Source organism: Martes martes (genome assembly GCF_963455335.1).
Source record: "Martes martes genome assembly, chromosome: 10".
Lineage (NCBI taxonomy): Eukaryota > Metazoa > Chordata > Mammalia > Carnivora > Mustelidae > Martes > Martes martes.
Genome location: NC_137898.1, coordinates 101,272,477 through 101,291,013, shown reverse-complemented (window position 1 = coordinate 101,291,013; position 18,537 = coordinate 101,272,477). Strand labels below are relative to the sequence as shown.

At 48.4% G+C, this 18,537-nt stretch overlaps 1 protein-coding gene across 1 annotated transcript; it reads left to right on the top strand.

The window, feature by feature from the left end:
- Window positions 1-6,349: 6,349 nt before the first annotated feature.
- FOXR1 (forkhead box R1) lies at window positions 6,350-16,094 on the top strand (the record flags this gene model as incomplete). Its single annotated transcript, XM_080816173.1, has 6 exons — window positions 6,350-6,410; window positions 13,167-13,241; window positions 13,328-13,596; window positions 13,855-14,081; window positions 15,375-15,613; window positions 16,066-16,094. 6 exons carry the CDS (start codon window positions 6,350-6,352, stop codon window positions 16,092-16,094), a joined length of 900 nt encoding a protein of 299 aa, XP_080672299.1.
- Window positions 16,095-18,537: the final 2,443 nt, after the last annotated feature.

Here is an 18,537-nt window from a genome sequence, read left to right as displayed (position 1 = left end):
ATCTGCCCTGTGTTTCCCTTCTATGGGCTCCACCTGGGGGGGAAGAGAATCCTCCTCAGGCAGCAGGTGCTCCCCATCCCCTCCCTGCCCCACAACCCAGAGCAGATTCTCTCAGGAGGCCGGAAGGGGCCCGGATGATTCGGAGTCAGGAGTCAAGGGTTCTCAGAACACACCTGGGCTGTGGGTTTTGCCCCGCTTGGCTGCAGAGCTTGTGGTGCACTGTGTGGGCGGCTCTGGAGGCCGGAGGATCTAGGGGTGTTGGCGGAGCAAAGGGAAGTGGTGGGGAAAGGAGTACAGGCTCTGACTAGGGACAAAGAGGGCCACCCGGGTGAGACCCTGGACAGGACGCTGGGGGGTGGGAGAAGTGGAGAATAGGGTAAGGGAGCCTAGGAGGAGGGAGCAGAAGTGGAAGAACCCTGGGTGGAGGACAAGAGTGGTACAGTCTGGTAACTGAGGGAAAAGAGCAAGAGTGGTCCCCTTCCCAATACATGTTCCTTGTAAGGATCAGTGACTTTTGTATTGATCTTAGAGGAAATACCAGGATCTTTAAGGTGATCTTCAAGACCAGCCCTAGTCTTTCCCCTCACAGCTCCTCCATTCTCACCATGTTCCCTCCAATAGCCTGTGTTTCTTCTTGCCTCAGGGCCTTTGCACAGACTATTCCATACGCCTGACTTGCTCTTATGACTGCCTCCAACCCCACCCCATACCTATTGCATAGGTAACCCACCTCCAGGGAAGCCTCTGACCTCCATCCCCTCGCTAGTTTCCCCAATCCTGTCTTTCATAGCATCACTCTGGTTTATAATTATGTTTATGTGGTTATTCGGTTGTCTCTCCCAGTAGACTGTATGTTCCCCGAGAGCAGTCATTTTGTTCCCAAGGGCCTGCAGTACCTGTGCTCCACAGTGCTGGGGGCATAGTAGTAGGTACTCAGTAAATACTTGTTGAATAAGTGAACAAATGAATGAATAAAAGTACAGTCCCTTGAAGAGAAGGTGGGGACTGGGAAAGCACAAAAATTGTAAAAATAATAAAAAACAACAAACATAGAAGATGCTGGAAAATTTTTTTTTATAAACATATAATGTATTTTTATCCCCAGGGGTACAGGTCTGTGAATCGCCAGGTTTACACACTTCACAGCACTCACCATAGCACATACCCTCCCCAATGTTCATAACCCCACCCCCCTCTCCCGCCCCTCCTTCCCCCAGCAACCCTCAGTTTGTTTTGTGAGATTAAGAGTCACTTATGGTTTGTCTCCCTCCCGATCCCATCTTGTTTCATTTATTCTTGGAACAATGGTTTTAATGACCCCTTTCTAGAGCAACCCAAGAGCCTGGGAGACGAAGGCAATGGAAGAGAGGAACAACAGTATTTATTCATTTCACAAACATAAACTGAGCATTTCTTATGTACCAGGCACTACTAGAAGGGCTAGGAATAAAATGTAGTAAGGCATTGTTCCTCCTTCATGGAGTTTATGTGGAACTCAATGCAAAAAACAGATTCCCAAAAATGCGAATGAATGCGAATTCCCAAAATGCAAAAATGCGACTTCCCAAAAATGTGATAAGTGTGGAGTGCCTCCGTGGCTCAGTTGGTTAAATGTCTGCCTTTGGCTTAGATCATACCCCAGGGTTCTGGGATGGAGTCCCACATCGGGCTCCCTGCTCTGTAGAGAGCCTACTTCTCCCTCTCCCACTCCCCCTGCTTGTGTTCCCTCTCTCACTGTGTCTCTCTCTGTCAAATAAATGAATAAAATCTTTAAAAACAAAAGACTTTATTTATTTGAGAGAAAGAGGGAGCACAAGCAGGCAGATAAAACGTCTTAAATGGTAGACTGATTCGAAAAGGCCTATTAAAGAGTAGACGCATTACAATAACTTTTTATTCAGTCTTTTATTATTTATTTATTTATTTGACAGAGAGAGAGAGATCACAAGTAGGCATAGAGGCAGGCAGAGAGAGAGAGGAGGAAGCAGTCTCCCTGCTGAGCAGAGAGCCCGATGCAGGGCTTGATCCCAGGACCCTGAGATCACGACCCAAGCTGAAGGCAGAGGCTTAATGACCGAGCCACCCAGGCGCCCCTTATTCAGTCTTTTAAAAAATATTTTATTTATTTGACACAGAGAGAGAGAGAGAGAGAGAGAGAGCATAAGCAGGGAGAGCAGCAGACAGAGGAGGAGGGAGAAGCAGGCTCCCCACTGAGCAGGGAGCCTGATGCGGGCCTAGATCCTGGGACCCTGGGATCATGACCTGAGCTGAAGGCAGCCACCCAGTCATCCCCCCAGGACCCTGGGATCTTGACCTGAGCTGAAGGCAGACGCTTCACCAACTGAGGAGCCACCCAGGTGCCTCCCCCTTATTTTATTTTTTTTAAGTAATCTCCACAACCAACATGAGGCTTGAACTCACAACCCCGAGATCAAGCGTCTCATGCTCTACCCACTGAGCCAGCCAGGCACACTGAACACAAATTATTTTTACAATTAGAGAAATTAGCATTAGAATTACAATTAGAGACAATAAAGGTAGAGTCCTAGCAAATTTTCAAAAGGGAAGCTGTTGTTTTCACTGTAGTTGAAACATTTATCGAGGGTCTACTATATGCTAGGTACTCAAAGTTTCTGGACCATTAGACAAGCCACAGGCAGCGTAGTACAGAGTGCATAGGCTCTGATAGGGAACCCAGGATGCACAGAGGAACCAAAGGGGACTAGTTCACCCACTGGCCAAATCTGGGACAATTTTATAATTACAGAAATTTATAATAATTATAATAAGTTGTTATAATTTTTTAAAAGATTTTATTTATTTATTTGACAGAGATCACAAGTAGGCAGAGAGGCAGGTGGGGTATGGGGGGAAGCAGGCTCCCCACTGAGCAGAGAGCCCAATGTGGGGCTTGATCCCAGGACTTTGAGATCATAACCTGGGCTGAAGGCAGAGGCTTAACACACTGAGCCACCCAGGAAGCCTAATAAGTTGTTATAATTAATAATTACAAATAATCCACTCTAAGAATCCTTTGGGTCCATACAGACAATAAACAAACAAGTATGAGATAAGGGGACGCCCGGCTGGCTCAGCTGGGGGAGCATGCAACTCTTGACCTCAAGGTTATAAGTTCGAGCCCCATGTTGGGTGTAAAAGTTACTTAAAAATAAAATCTCTACCTCTTGGAGTTAAAAAATAAATGAATAGGGGTGCCTGGGTGGTTGAGTTCATTAAGCATCTGCCTTCAGCTCAGGTCATGGTCTTAGGGTCCTGGGACCGAGCCCTGCACTAACTGGCCCCCCTGCTCAGCAGGGAGTCGTCTTCTCCCTCTCCCTCTACCCCTCCTCCCAACTCATGCTCTCTCTCTCTCTCTCTCAAGTAAATAAAATATTAAAAATAAATAAATAATAAAATAAAATAAAATCTTTTTAAAAAATAGGGACAACCGGGTGATAGAGTTGATTAAGCCTCCAACTCTTGGTTTCAGCTCTGGTCAGGATCTCATGGTCCTGGGATCAAGCTCTGCATCAGCCTCCTCGCTCAACAGGGAATCTGTGTGGGATTCTCTCTCCTCCTCCTGCCCCTCCCACTTGTGATCTCTCTCTCTCTTTCTCAAAATAAATAAATAAATCTTAAAAAATATATACGAGATACAGAAACGCTCTTCCTTACAATAGAATGTCAGTTAAATAAATGGGAAAGGAATGATAGATTTAGAGAAATCGTGATTTTACACCCATCATAGTAATGATTAATTCAGGCAAGGATCATAAATGGATACTAGAATTAATGGGCCTAAGCTTGGTGAGGACTAGGTTGTTTTTTTTTTTTTAATTTTTAATTTTTTTCAAGATCAAGATTTTATTTTATTTTATTTTTTTAAGATTTTTATTTATTTATTTGACAGACAGAGATCACAAGTAGGCAGAGAGAGAGAGAAGAGGAAGCAGGACTCTCGCTGAGCAGAGAGCCCAACATGGGGCTCGATCCCAGGACCCTGGGATCATGACCTGAGCCGAAGGCAGAGGCTTTAACCCACTGAGCCACCCAGGCGCCCCTAAAAGATGTTATTTATTTACCTGACAGAGCGAGAGAGCACAAGAAGGAGGAGCAGCAGAAGGAGGGGGAGAAGCAGGCTCCCTGCTGAGCAGGGAGCCCAACACGGGACTCGATCCCAGGACCCTGGGATCATGACCTGAGCTGAAGGCAGAGGCCCAGCCCTCTGAGCCACCCAGGTGCCCTTATTTATTTTTTTAAAATAAAATTTTATTTATTTAAGTAATCCCTCCACCTAAGGTGGGGCTCGAACTCACAACCCTGAGATCAAGAGTCACATATTCCACTGACTGAGCCAGCCAGGCGTCCTAAGGAACAGGATTCTAGATCAAAGTATCTCCCCACAAATTACTTACTAATTATGAGAGAGAGAGAGAGAGAGAAAGAGAGAGAGAAGATAACTACCCTCAAGGAACCTGGTGGCTACCACTAAACCAAGTGGTTGAAGTTAACATCACTAATAACGAGACATACTGACATCGTGTGCCTCTTGGTGTGAGTTACTGAGAAGGAGGCAACCTCTCTCGTGTGATATTCTTGCCCCAAACGCACAATTCTAATTGTGAACAGACATCAGACAAACCTAAACTAAGGGACATTCTACAAAATAAATGTCCTATACTCTTCCCAAAATGTCAATGTTATGAAAGATTAAAAAGGCTGAGAAACTACTCGGGATGAAAGGAGGACAAAAGACTTGAAGATGAAATGCACTGCGTGAGCCTGAACCGGATCCTAGACCAGGGAGCAAACTTATATAAAGGACGTCGTTGGGACAATTAGTGAAATTTGAATAGCATCTGTATGTTAAATATAGTATTGAGTCAATGTTAAGTTTTCTGATTTTGATAATGGTCTCATTTCTGGCTTTCTGGTTATATATGCCAATATCCCATAGGAAGTAACCAATGAAGTATTTATGGGTAAAGGGCATTATGTCTGCAAATTACCCTTAGTTCAGAAAAATAACAACAAATGTCTTTTATACAGAGAGAAAAATTAAAATGTGATAAAATGTTAATACTTGTTGTCATTGGTGAATTATAGAATTCAGATATACAAGAATTTTTATACTGTTCTTGGGATTTTTCTGCAAATTTGAAATGATTAAAAACCAAATTTTAGGGCACTTGGGTGCTTCAGTCAGTTAAGCGACTGCCTTCAGCTCAAGTCATGATCCCAGGGGTCCCATTTGGCATCCCAGTCAGGATCCTGGGATGGAGTCCTGCCTTGGGCTCCCTTCTCTGCAGGGAGTCTGCTTCTCCCTCTGACCCCGTCCCCACATCCTGTGCTCCCTCTCACTCTTTTTCTCTCTCTCTCAAATAAATACAATCTTTTAAAACCAACAAAACAAAACACCCTCCTGGGACTCCTGGGTGGCTCAGTCGGTCTTCAGCTCAGGTCATGATCCCAGGCTCCTGGGATGGTGTCCCGCATGGGGCTCCTTGCTCAGCGGGAAGCCTGTTTTCTTCCTCTGCCTGCAGCTCCCCCTGCTTGTGCTCTCTTTCTCTCTGACAAATAAATTAAAATCTTTATTTTTTATTTATTTTTTAAAAGATCTTATTTATTTGAGAGAGAGAGAGAGAGCGCGGACACGCCAGCACGGGGGTGGGGGGTGGGGAGGGGAGAAGTAGAGAGAGAAACAGACTCCCGGCTGGTCAGGGAGCCCGTGGTCCCAGGACCCTGGGATCATGACCCAAGCCAAAGGCACATCCTTAACCATCTAAGCCACCCAGGCACACCTAAATAAAATCTCACCGCCCCCCCCCCAAAAAAAACAAGAAAACCCCACCTTCCAATCCTATCTCCACCAAGTACTACTGGTGAGATCTTGGATAAGCCACAGAAACTATCAGAACCTTTAAAAGTAGTTATTGATACGGTGCCGGGATGGTTCTTCAGGGGTGGTGGTAGGGAAACTTACCAAACACAGGAAGAGCTCGGTGCAAATGCAGAGCGGGAAGACGGCCTGGATCCCTCCCTTTGGGACCCCCAAGCCCCGAAACGAAAGTGTAGGGGGTTGAGGAGAGAGGTCGCAGACAGCCGCCGGTGCAGGCCAGAGGCGATTAAAGGCGTCAAATTGAGGACTCTCCTCACCTGAGCGGGCGCCAACTAACCGGATCCGAGCCCGGGCTTTGAGGAAGTGGGGCGAGGCCTCAGCCTCAGTGTCTTGAGTATCCCACCCCCTGCCGGGCGACCTCTCCTCTCTCTGAAGGTGGACCTGAAACTCCAACACCTCGACCTCTGGGCCAGCCTCCATGGCCAGGTCCCGGGCTTGCTGGACTGGGACATGGGCAATGAGTCCTTTCTGGCCTTCACCACCGCGCACCTGCCCCCGGCGGAGCAGAACCGTGAGTGCGCCGGACTGTGGGGGAGGGGCGCGGCGGGCGGCGGGGGGCGTCCTCGCGGGGCGCTGAGGCGCTCGCCCTCGGCCCCCGGCCCCCGGCCCTCCTGCCCCCCACCTCGGGTCCCGCTGGCCAACCTGGAGCCCACTGCGGTTTCGCGGGCCCGCGCCCCTCCACCGAGCCCGCGCCCCCTCCCCGCCCCTTCCCCGCCCCACCCCACCCCACCCCACACCCCAGCCCACCCCAGCCCGCCCCGGGCAAGGCGGGCCTCGACGGAGAACCCCCCTGCGGGCAGTGGGTTCCACCCCGGCATCCATTCACCTGCCCGCCGCCTGCCACCTCCGCCTCACTGTCCTCCGAGTCCCAGAACCTTCTAGGCCTCACCGCGGCCCTTTTCCCATGGCGCCTACCGCCATTTGGCACACCATACATTTCCCTCCGTTCTGTTTTTTTTTTTTTTTTTTTTTTTAAGTTATCAGTTTTGTTCGAGGCTGTAGCCTCCCTCTTAGTACATTGGCGCTCAATATTTGCTGAACGAATGGTTGACCGTCAGGGTCTTTAAAAAGAGGAATTTTCTTGGGACCTCAGGGGCAGAGAGTGGAGGTATCACCTCCTAGTTTGTGGTACATTATTGCCCTCTGTTCGGGCAAGGTGCTTGGCCCATTGTCCCCCTTCAGTGCACCCCCCACGCCCTCACCCCACCTTCCCTCACCACCCACACTCCCCTGTATCTACCCTAATTGTTTTAGTATCTTTAGATAGGTGAATCTTTGAGAACAATTTAACGTTATTTTCTGTGTAGAGATGACCTTAATTTACTAAATGCTTATTCTTTTTTGGCCTACTCGCACTATTTTTTTTTTTTTTTAAAGATTTTATTTATTTGAGAGAGAGGGAGCACTAGAGGGAGGAGGGTCAGAGGGAGAAGCAGACTCTGTGCTGAGCAGGGAGCCTGACGTGGGACTTGATACTGGGACTCCAGGATCATGACCTGAGCTGAAGGCAGTCGCTTAACCAACTGAGCCGTCCAGGCGCCCCTGCCTACTCGCCATTCTGGTTGCTGAATGAAGATGTGGTTCCTTATTTCTGATGGCTGGGTGGTATTCTACCATCTGTGTATACTACCTTTTGCATTTTAGTTCTCCTTGCTAATGAAGACTTATATTGTCTCCAGCTCTCTGCCTCCTTAAGTAATGCTAATGAATTCCAAAGTTTTTGTTGAGTAAGAAATATTTAAAGATTTTTATTTATTGATTAGAGATCACAAGCAGGCAGAGAGGCAGGCGGGGCGGGATGTGGGGGAAGCAGACTCCCTGCTGAGCAGGGAGCCCAATGTGGGGCTCGATCCCAGGACCCTGGGATCATGACCTGAGCCGAAGGCAGAGGCTTTAAACCACGGAGCCACCCAGGCACCCCTGAGTAAGAAATATTTATTGAGCACCTCCAATTTGCCAGGTGATGTTCTAGACACTGCTAATGCATAATGAGTGAAACAGACAAGTCTAAACGAAGCTTACATTCTACTGCGGGCAGACGGACAAGCCACATAAAAAATATATAGTATGGTATAAGGTGACAACTAAGATGGGGAAAAAGGACACAGTAAGAGGGCTCGAAAATGGTGGTGGCTGTGGGTTGAGGTGGTGGCTGCCACAGTTTTAAGTAGGGTCATCAGGTTGGGCTTCCTTGGGAACATAATATTGGAGCAGAGGGTTAAAGAAGGTGAAACAGTGAGCCAAGAGGATATGTAGAGGAAAAGTTTCTCAGGCAGAAGAAATCATCAGGACAAAAGTCCTAAGGAGGTAATATGCCTGGGGTGTTTGAGGCACAGGAAAGAGGCCAGTGAAGCTGGATCAAAGTCAAATACAGAGAGTAGTTCACAGGATGTGGAACAGAGATCTGGAAGAGCACACGTGCCACTTTAAGGACCGTAGGGTTGACTTTCAATAAATTGTGGCATGGTTGAAAGGTTCTGAGCAAAGGAGTGACAATGATTCCCAAGGGTGTGACCCGTGCAGTTGCATAGGTGGCTGGTACTTGTTTTGATGCTCTGCTTTCAGTGTCTTAAGATTTTTAATTTTTTTTATTCTTTTTTAAAAAGATTTTATTTATTTATTTGGCAGAGATCACAAGTAGGCAAGAGAGGCAGCAGAGAGAGAGAGAGAGAGGGAAGCAGGCTCCCTGCCAAGCAGAGAGCCCGATGTGAGGCTCGATCTCAGGGCCCTGGGACCACAACCTGAGCCAAAGGCAGAGGCCTTAACCCACCGAGCCACCCAGGCACCCCAGATTTTTAATTTTTGAACAAAGAACCCTTCATTTTCATTTTGCACTGGGCCCTGCAAATTATGTAACTGATCCTGCATGATCTATATCACTGTGGCTGATGTGTTGAATATGGAGATAAGAAGCCAGTAGATTAGGCTACTACTGTAATCCAGACAAGAGCTGGTGGTAGGCTGGAGGGTCAGGGTGGTGGCAGAGAAGGCAGAACCATCTGAGTTCATTGATGGGTTGGATGTATAGTGTAAGAAAGTGAGATTAGAACATGATTCCTCCAAAGTTTTGGCTGATTAAGTAAAAGGATGGAGTGGCCTCATGCTGAGACAGAGGAAACTTCTGGTAGGTCAGATTTAAGGAGGAAGATCAGGAATTCTGTTTGGGACATGCTGAGTTTGGCATACTTTTTAGATCTCCAATAAAAATGTTGAGTAAGCGGGTGGATATATAAGTCTGGAGTACTGGAGGGAGGTATATTTTGAGAGTCTTTCATATGTGGGTGGCATTTAAGGAGTGAGAAGAAGAGAGAAGAACCAAGTGTGAGCCCTGGGGACATTCCATTGTAAAGATACTGGAGAAAAAAGAGATAACCAGCCAAAATTAAGGAAATGACCCTTGAGAATCAAAACCAAGAGATCGTGGTCTCCTGGAAGCAAGTGAAGAAAGTGTGTCAAGGAAGAGGTGCTCAGATAAGAGGACTATCCCCTGTGAGGTCAGATGTGAGGTAGAGGGACAACTGGATTTAGCACAGCAGACATCATTAGCGACTGTGATGATGGTGGTTTGCGTAGGACGGTAGAGATGAAAGCCTGATGGCAAGGGTTCATGGGTGAAAGGACGGGAAGCAGAGATAGAAAGAATAGGGGGTTCTTTCTAGGAGTTCTGTCTCAAAGGAAAGCAAAAACATGGCACAGTGGCCTGGCACAGAAAATGGAAGCAAAAGAAGGTCTTTTCAATAAGATGAGAGAATTAATATCATACTTGAATGCTGATGAGAATGATCCAACAGACACACACACAAATAATAGTAAGTAGAGGAGTGGTTAGTTGGAACGTTGTCCTTGAGAAGGCACGAGAGCATCTGTGCCAGGGAGGGAAGGAGGGAGGGAGGTAGACAGCAGCACTATCCTTTGATCCCACTGAGATCACCAACCAACCTGTTGACCCTGTCTCCCTTTCACTGTTCTCAATCCCTGGATGATCTCCCCTCTTCAACCAACCTGGAATCCCATGGTTGAACATGTTCTCTCTCTTGCATACACCATTAATTCCTTTGACCCTCTCTGGCTTTGGAGCACTTGGTTGGCCAAACCATAACCCTGATTAAATCTAGCCCAAAACCATGGATCAATGGATTGGTGATTTTATGGTATCCAATGATAGTTGGGAGGGAGTTAGTTGGAAAAATAAGTGAAGTATTGTTTTTAAGTTTGTTTGTTTGTTGAATCAATCAGTCAATCAATCTCTACACCTAACTGATCCTAACAAGGAAGATTAGCATATAAATTCCTGAACTGACTTGAATAGACACACGCAGGGGTAGACTGTCTGGTATAGCGATCAGCCCTTGGAATGGTAGTACCAGTGCTGTTTAGATCTGCAAGGAAGGATTCTATTTCCCTGCATCTTTGCCAACACTTGGTGTTCCCTGTTTTTATAATTCTTGTCAATTTGTCGAAAAGTGTCATCTCATTATTTTATTGTGTTCTTATTACTGGTAAGGCTGAGAGCATCTTGTTAGTAATTCAGATATCCCTTCCTTGTGAATACTAATTCATATCTTTTGCCCATTTATAGGTTCGTTAGGTTCTACACATCAGTAAGTGAAAGGTTGTCCATCTAGTAGAGAGCTAAGAACTTTAGGAGTTGAAAATTTCTTTTTTGGCTTATTTTATTGTCTAGTGATGTTTTTTGATTTTCTTGGTTTTACAATGTGGAACATTTTAATTTTTAAGTATTAAAATATCTGCATATAGTATGCATAATATTGCATAAAGTGTATGAATTAATTTGAGGGTAATTGGTGTCTTTATAATACGTATCATGTCTTCATTTATTCAGAACTTTTGTGTCCTTAAATAGTGATTGCATCTTTTTCCCATGAAGGTCTAGTTCATTCTTTGATGGGTTAACTCCTAGATACTTTATAATTTTGACTGTTACTGCAACCAAATAATATAATTTTTTATTATTTATTATTATTATATTTTCCAGTTTCTTCATGCTGCTATGGAGCAACAGTGTTTATTCGTATGTTGTTCTTATAACCAGCAAACTTGCTGGGCTCTTATTGGTTCTACTAATTTGTATATTGATTTTGTATGGTTTCTATCTTAACGTTCTTTTTTCTTTTTTTCTTTTTAAAGATTTTGTTTATTTATTTGACAGAGAGAGAGAGATCACAAGTAGGCAGAGAGGCAGACAGAGAGAGAGGGGGGAAGCAGGCTCCCTGCGGAGCAGAGAGCCAGATGCGGGGCTCAATCCCGGGACCCTAGGATCATGACCTGAGCCAAAGGCAGAGGCTTAACCCACTGAGCCACCCAGATGCCCCTTAACTTTTTTTTTCTATAAATAATGGTAGTTTTGTCTTTTTCTTTCTTTCTCTTTCTACTTTTTCCTCCACTCAGGATGCCTGGGTGGCTCAGTTGGTTAAGCATCTGCCTTTGGCTCAGGTCATGAACCCAGGGTCCTGGGATCGAGCCCCACATTGGGCTCCCTGCTCAGTAGGGAGCCTGCTCCTCCCTCTGCCTGTTGCTCCCCTTGCTTGTACTTACTCTCTTTCTCTTCCTCGCTCTCGCAAATGAATAAATAAAATCTAAAAAACAAAAAGAAAGAAAGAAACACCTGTACTTTTTCCCCTTTTCAAATACTATGTTGAACATTATTAGTAGTGTAATGGGCATCCTTTCTAATTATTGAACTCTTCAATAAGTGTATCCTCATTTTCCAGATAAAAACCTAGATTCAACTGCCATATGACGACACTCATGGGGCCCGGGTGACCCAGTATAGTGTTGAGCCCATAGCTCTAATACACACTTGATGTGCTCCTAGCCCACCACATATTCATCCATCCAGTTAAGCTGAGCTCCTCCCATGTGCCCAGCAGTGAACAAGACAGACCTGGAGATAGGCCTTAAGCAAAGTAATTTTGATAAAATGTGTGTTATGAGTGTTTGGACAGGCGGTCAGAGAAGGCCTGCTTTAGAAAGATGTTTAAGCAGAAACAGGATGGGGGCGCCTGGATGGTTCAGTCGAGGGAGCATCCAACCTCGTGATTTTGGCTCAGATCATGATCTCATGGGTCAAGGGAAGGAGGCCCACATCACCCCCGGCTCGGCACTCAGCGGGGGTCTGCTTGAGGTTCTCTTCCTTCCCCCTCTGCCCCTTACCCCACTCACTCACACTCCCCCTCTCTCAAATAAATAAATCTTTTAAAAAACCAGAAACATGATGGGTAACTAGCCATTAACTAGGGCAGGAGGAAGAGGAAAGAGTGTTTCTGGCAAAGATAACGGCTTGTGGGAAGGCCTGGGATCTCGAGTGTGGTGTGTTGGAGATGAGGAGAGAGCCTGGGAGGAATGATGACACTGATGAGGAGCTAGGGCCTTGTAGACTATCTCAAGGAACTTCAGTTTGGGGGTGCCTGGGTGGCTCAGTGGGTTAAAGCCTCTGCCTTCGGCTCAGGTCATGATCTCAGGATCCTGGGATCGAGCCCTGCATCGGGCTTTCTGCTCGGCGGGGAGACTGTTTCCCCTCTCTCTCTGCCTGCCTCTCTGCCTACTTGTGATCTCTCTCTCTGTCAAATAAAAAAATAAAATCTTAAAAAAAAAAAAAAAGAACTTCAATTTGGCCCTCACGGAAAGCCATCAGAAAGTGTTTAAGCAGAAGGGTGACAAGATTGGATTGATATTTTAGGAAGATGCTCCAGCTGCCATGGGATTAAAGTTAGAGCAGCGGAGAAACATAAACACCATTCAGGTGCTGCCCGGACTTGGGGATTGCCTGGGTGTGGCTAGACCGGAAAGAAGAGATCAGAAGTCAAGAACATTTGCACGTTTCTGGCCTAAAGGACTGGGTAGGTGGCAGTGCCACTTGCTGAGACAAGGTATACAGGAGGAAGAGCAGGAAGATGGAGTTTGATTTTAGAAATGCTGAGTTCGAAGTGCCTGCAGGTTGTTCAGATAAAGACCTCCCATAGGCAGTTCTGCTTACAGGCAAGCAGAGCCGTCTGGCTAGAGGTAAAGATTTGGAAGCCCTGAATTGAGAGATGGTGGCTGAAGTCACAGGCATTCATGAGCTCGCTGGGGGCACAGGGTGTGTGGAGTGAGGAGAATGAGAAGGTCAGAGAGGTCAAATTTGGTGTCCTCACGCCCTGGGGAGAGCCCACAGCCATCTCCCGGAGAAACTTCCAGGCCCAGGATCCTGGGGCCGCAGTGGAAATCCTAGGACGTTTCGACCCTCTTCTATCTTTCTTTTTGTCAGTTGCCAGATATAGACTCCGAATAGTTGAGCCACCAAAAGAACCCGTGGACAAAACAGCCAGCCCTGATAATGATGGTGAGTAGCGGGGAGCAGGTTCTGCTCGGGCCGACCCCCAGAGCCAGCGCGAGCTGTGGCGCACAACCTCCTTTCTCTCCACACAGGCCCAGCCCTTGAGCCCAACCTGTGGATGTGGGTAAACCCCAACATCGTGTTTCCTCCTGGAAAGCTGGAGGTCCCAGAACCCCGCCAGTGGGAGCATCTGCCAAGCACACTCCCCTCTCCTCAGCCACCCCCCAAAGAGCAAGACTTCGCCACTGCCAGCTGCTCCTCGGAGGCCGCAGCCGGGGAGTCAGAGTCGCTGCCTTCTTCCAGCGAGCAGTCTCCCCCTCCAAAGCGGAAGCGGTTTGCCTCTTCCCCCTGCACCTGGGAGGTAGGAATTTCTGGGCCCGTGGGCTGGACTTGGGGCTGTAGGCAGGGCGGCTTCGGGATGATACAGCGGAGAGGTCTGTTCGCTTAGGGACAACCAAGGGTTAATGGGTTCAGAAATCAGCCGTCCCCCCCTTGGGTTGGGGAGAAGCCCAGACAGGTGGCCCTAGACCACCCCTTTCCCTGCCACTGCACCCCCCCTCCCCCCACCCAGAGCAGAGGCCGTGGAGTTAGGACCAGTTCCTACTCTGTGCTCCTCTAGCTCACAGAAGAGGAGGAGGCTGAGGACCAGGATGACCGCTCCTCTGTGGCTCTCCCGCCCCCTCACAAAAGGGCCCCCCTCCAGAGTCGGAGGCTCCGGCAAGCCAACAGCCAGGAGGGGAGGCTCTGGTCCCGGCCCCCCCTCAATTACTTCCACCTAATTGCACTGGCATTAAGAAACAGTTCCCCCTGTGGCCTCAACGTGCAACAGATCTACAGTTTCACTCGGTATGTGCCACTGGGGGGGGCCCTGTGAGGGGGGAGGGCAGGGACCCTGGCCTGATACTTTCCAATCTGCCCGTGGTCCTGGGCTGCTGCCTTGGCTTCCCATGTGGGTCTGAAAGGATAAGTGTGCTCCCAGGTCTCCTTTCCCAGGCACTGCTTCGGGTTGTCCCCAGATGTGTGTCCACGTATCCCGTGTGTGGGAAGATATCCACGTCCACTCTCTTTCACATCTAAAAAATCCAGCTGTTTGTTTTGTTTTGTTTTGTTTGTTTGTTTTTAAGATTTTATTTATTTATTTGAGACAGGGATCACAAGTAGGTGGGGGGGGGCGGGCGCGGGGTCGGGGCGGGGGGGGGGGGAAGCAAAGAGCAAAGAGCCGGATGCGGGGCTCGATCCCAGGACCCTGGGATCATGACCTGAGCCCAAGGCAGAGGCTTTAACCACTGAGCCACCCAGGCGCCCCCAACTGTTTTATACCTTAGTTTTCTGTTTTGTTTTGTTCTGTTTTTTAAGATTTTATTTATTTATTTATTTGCGAGGGAGAGGGAGCACAAGCAGGGGGAACAGCAGAGGGGAAGGGAGAAGCAGGAGCCTGACACAGGGCTTGATCCCAGGACCCTGGGATCATGACCTGAGCCAGAGGCAGATGCTTACCTACTGAGCCACCCAGGCACCCCTATACCTTAGTTCTTTAAAATATAAGTTCACCTGGGTCAGAAGTTCTCCCATCCTTCCTGTCAGGAATTTTCCAGTAGAAATTCTGGTTTCCCCAACAGGGTCTCGCAAGCTTTCCCTTTGGGCTGGCCTGTCGGCCACCGCCCCGCACACCCCCAAGGGAGCCCAGTTGAATTACATTTAGCTTTTGAGAGTCGTGTACACATGAGTGTGAGGAGCTTCCCTGACCTTTTCCCTCTAGCGGGCGAGTCTCAGAATATTAACCCACCAGTGGTGTCCTTCCTTGACCTGGATTCCTCTCACAGGAGCTGATGGGCCTGATTCTGCCCTGTTCGCGTTGCAAGCCTCAGTCCTGAGCCCTCAGAGGGAAGAAGGAAAATGAGCCTGGGAATTCGAGCAATAAACTGGGTTTAAAAGATGAGGGTTTGGACAAGCAACACACCAGGTCGGGGTTTGCCACGTGTTCCGTCAGCAAAGAGCCGGTCTTCGAGGCCGGCTTGCCATTCTCCCCCTGTGAGAGAGGGGCTGGGGCTCCTTGCCCCTGGGGGAGAACAAGAGTCTCAAGACAAGGCCTCTCCCCCAGGAACCGGGCCCTTCCTGACCATTCCTCCCTGTCCACAGACAACATTTCCCCTTTTTCCGGACGGCTCCGGAAGGCTGGAAGAATACCGTCCGTCACAACCTCTGTTTCCGAGACAGCTTTGAGAAAGTGCCGGTCAGCATGCAGGTCGGAGCCAGCTCGCGGCCCCGCTCCTGCCTCTGGAAGCTGACCGAGGAGGGACACCGCCGCTTCGCCGAGGAGGCCCGCGCCCTGGTCTCCACGCGCCTGGAGAGTATCCAGCAGTGCATGAGCCAGCCAGGTGAGAGGCCCTGTCACACGAGGGGCCCAGGGCAGGGGACCCGACTGTCCGGATGCGAAGCTGAGTGTGCAGGGAGGGAGCCTGGGTCACACTATGGGGGGGGGCACCCCCTGTGGGAAGGGGAGAGGATGCCGGTGGCCTGAGACCCTGGGGTAGTGCCTGCCCGAGATGGGACCCCACCCCACACGGGCGTGTCCTGGCAGTCCAGGGGGAGGACAGAGAAACAACTGAGGTGCACTTGACCTCACAGCCCGTGGAAATGGTGGCCACACAGTGAGAGAAGCGGGCTATGAGCGGTTATGTGCTAAGGAGGCTTTTTCTTTTTCTGGAGACCTGGTGGCCTTTGGGCCTCGAGGGAGAAGGAGTAGATTATCTGCTGTGACATGATCTGGGCTGAGGGAACAGCAGTTGCAAGGGGCGGATAGATTCTGTTGACTCTTTTTTTCTTACAGATGTGATGCCCTTCCTCTTTGACCTTTAACTCCAAGAAGCAGGAGTCAGCCCATCCCGTATTAAAGTTACCTGCAGCAGCCTGGTGTGTGTGTGTGTGGTCTCTGGGGCTGGGGACAGGGTGGAGGTGGAGGTCAGCTCTGAGGCTGGAAGTGGACACCATCGGCCTGGTGTCCCACAGAGGGAGCCCACGTCCTGCTTTCTCCAAAGGAAGAAAATACTCAACCCCCTTCAGGATCCTGGAGCTGTTCCCATTTTTCTGGATTATGAGGACAGTCTTGGGAGATGCCAGCTCAGAGCAGCCCACCACTCACAGGAGGGGTTGTAATCAACTGGGAACAGTGGAAAGAAGCCTAAGGAAAGACATCACTGTGGGGGCAGTTGAAGGAAAGACAGACCCTCCTAGCAGGCCAAGAAGGAGCAGTGAGAAGGGCAAACCTTTCAAGATTTTATTTGTTCATTTGACAGAGAGAGCACACAAGCAGGAGGGAGTGGCAGGCAGAGGGAGAAGCAGGCTCCCCGGACCCTGCGGAGCAGAGAGCCTGACATGAGGCTCCATCCCAGGCCCCTGGGATCACGCCTGGAACTGAAGGCAGATGCTTAGCCCACGGAACCACCCAGGCTTCCATTTAACCGTTTTGAGCAAGGGGTGGGAACTTGGAGCCAAGATTCGGGCCCATCCCCCATGCTGTTCCTCTCCACCACGCCCTGCAGAAGCCAGGCACCCATGGATTGAGTTCTCAGCGGCTTCAGATCCCAGCTGGGCTGCTGTGCTTTCCTGGTGGCAGGAGCCGGCGTCCAGGGCAGGGCCAGGTGCCAACTCGGGTCCGAGGGGAATACAGAGAAGCCTCGTGGGCTGAGTGAGAAAAGAACAAGGGTATTTTGTCGTTGCTGTTTGTTTTGGTTTGGGGTTTTTTTAAAGATGTTTTTTATTAGAGAGGGGAGAGTGAGAGAGAGCACACAAGCCAGGAGGAAGGAGGAGGAGAGAGAGAGGGAGAGGCGGACTCCCCACTGAGTAGGGAGCCTGACATGGTGCTTGATCCCAGGATCCTGGGATCATGTCTTGAGCCAAGACAGATGCTTGATGGACTGAGCCACCCAGGCAGCCCAGGAACAAAGTTTAAAGCTGTATCCCAATGCCCCAGACATTCAGACAGTGCTTGAAGACAATACTGAATTTGGATGACCTCGCTCGTTCCTTCTCCTGCTCTCCCCTCGCCCCCCAGGGGCAGCCTTTGACCTTGAAGAACGGACCCTTATACCTGGGGCTGTAGCCAGGGAGTTCAGCCAGGAAACTAACTTGGTATTACAGCTAAGCAGAAAGTATTTGTTGCATCATTTTAAGATATACTGAACTTTTCAGGAATGCAACTATTCTGTAAAGTGAAGGATAATTATGGGGTTTTTTTTTGTTGTTGTTTTTGTTTTTGTTTGGTTTGGAAGTTTACCAAGAGTTGTTTGCCATTTCAGAAAATCACTTCACTGACAGCAAAGCTGCTCTGATATTTAAGTTACCCATACCACACGCCCATATGAGTCTGTGTTTATGTCTGCTGTTCTCACGGGGAGTCTACATGTACAAACAAATATTTAGTTATTATATCAAGGCAGCCAATATAAAGAAAAATTATTTTCAATACTCATTTGAATATCCTTTCTTAAATCTAAACTCTTCTCACCATAGGTATGTGCAAATTTCCAGCTATCTCATATTTTCAAATCTCGTTTATCTATTGAAATGTACTTTTTTTCATTAATTTCTCTACCTTTATTTTTGTTATATTACAGTTGAAGTGTTATATCAACCTTTTTAAAATTACATGTGTTAGTAAATTACTTTATCAGTAAGATTCAAGAGGTAAAAACATTTTTTTAAAAAGTTTATTTATTTATTTATTTGACAGAGAGAGAGGGAACACAAGCAGGGGGAGAGGGAGAGGGAGAAGCAGACTTCCCACTGAGCAGGGAACCCGATGTGGACCTCGATCCCAGAACCCTGGTATCACGACCTGAGCTGAAGGCAGCTGCTTAACAACTGAGCCACCCAGGTGCCCAAAACAGTCTTTTTTTTTTTTTTTAAAGATTTATGTATTTATTTGAGAGAAAGGAGTGTGGAGGGGAGGGGAAGCAGGAGAGGGAGAGAGAATCTCAAGCAGACTCCGTGCTGAGCACAGAGCCTGTCATGGGCTGAATCCCACACCCTGAGACCACGACCTGAGGCGAAACCAAGTCAGACACTCAACTGACTGCGTCACCCAAACCCCCCAATATGGTAAAAACAGTCTTACAAATCGTTTGCTCTATTCCTAGGGTGTTAAGGCTGGTGGGGTAGAGAACCAGTGAACCAAGCAACAGATAAAATATAGTTCCTGCCCAGACGTGCTCACGCACAGTGACATTGGCAACCAGTGAGGACAATGCGTGTTTATGTCCAGCCCCCCAGAGCCTAGCGTAGGGCTTGTCAGGTAGTAGGA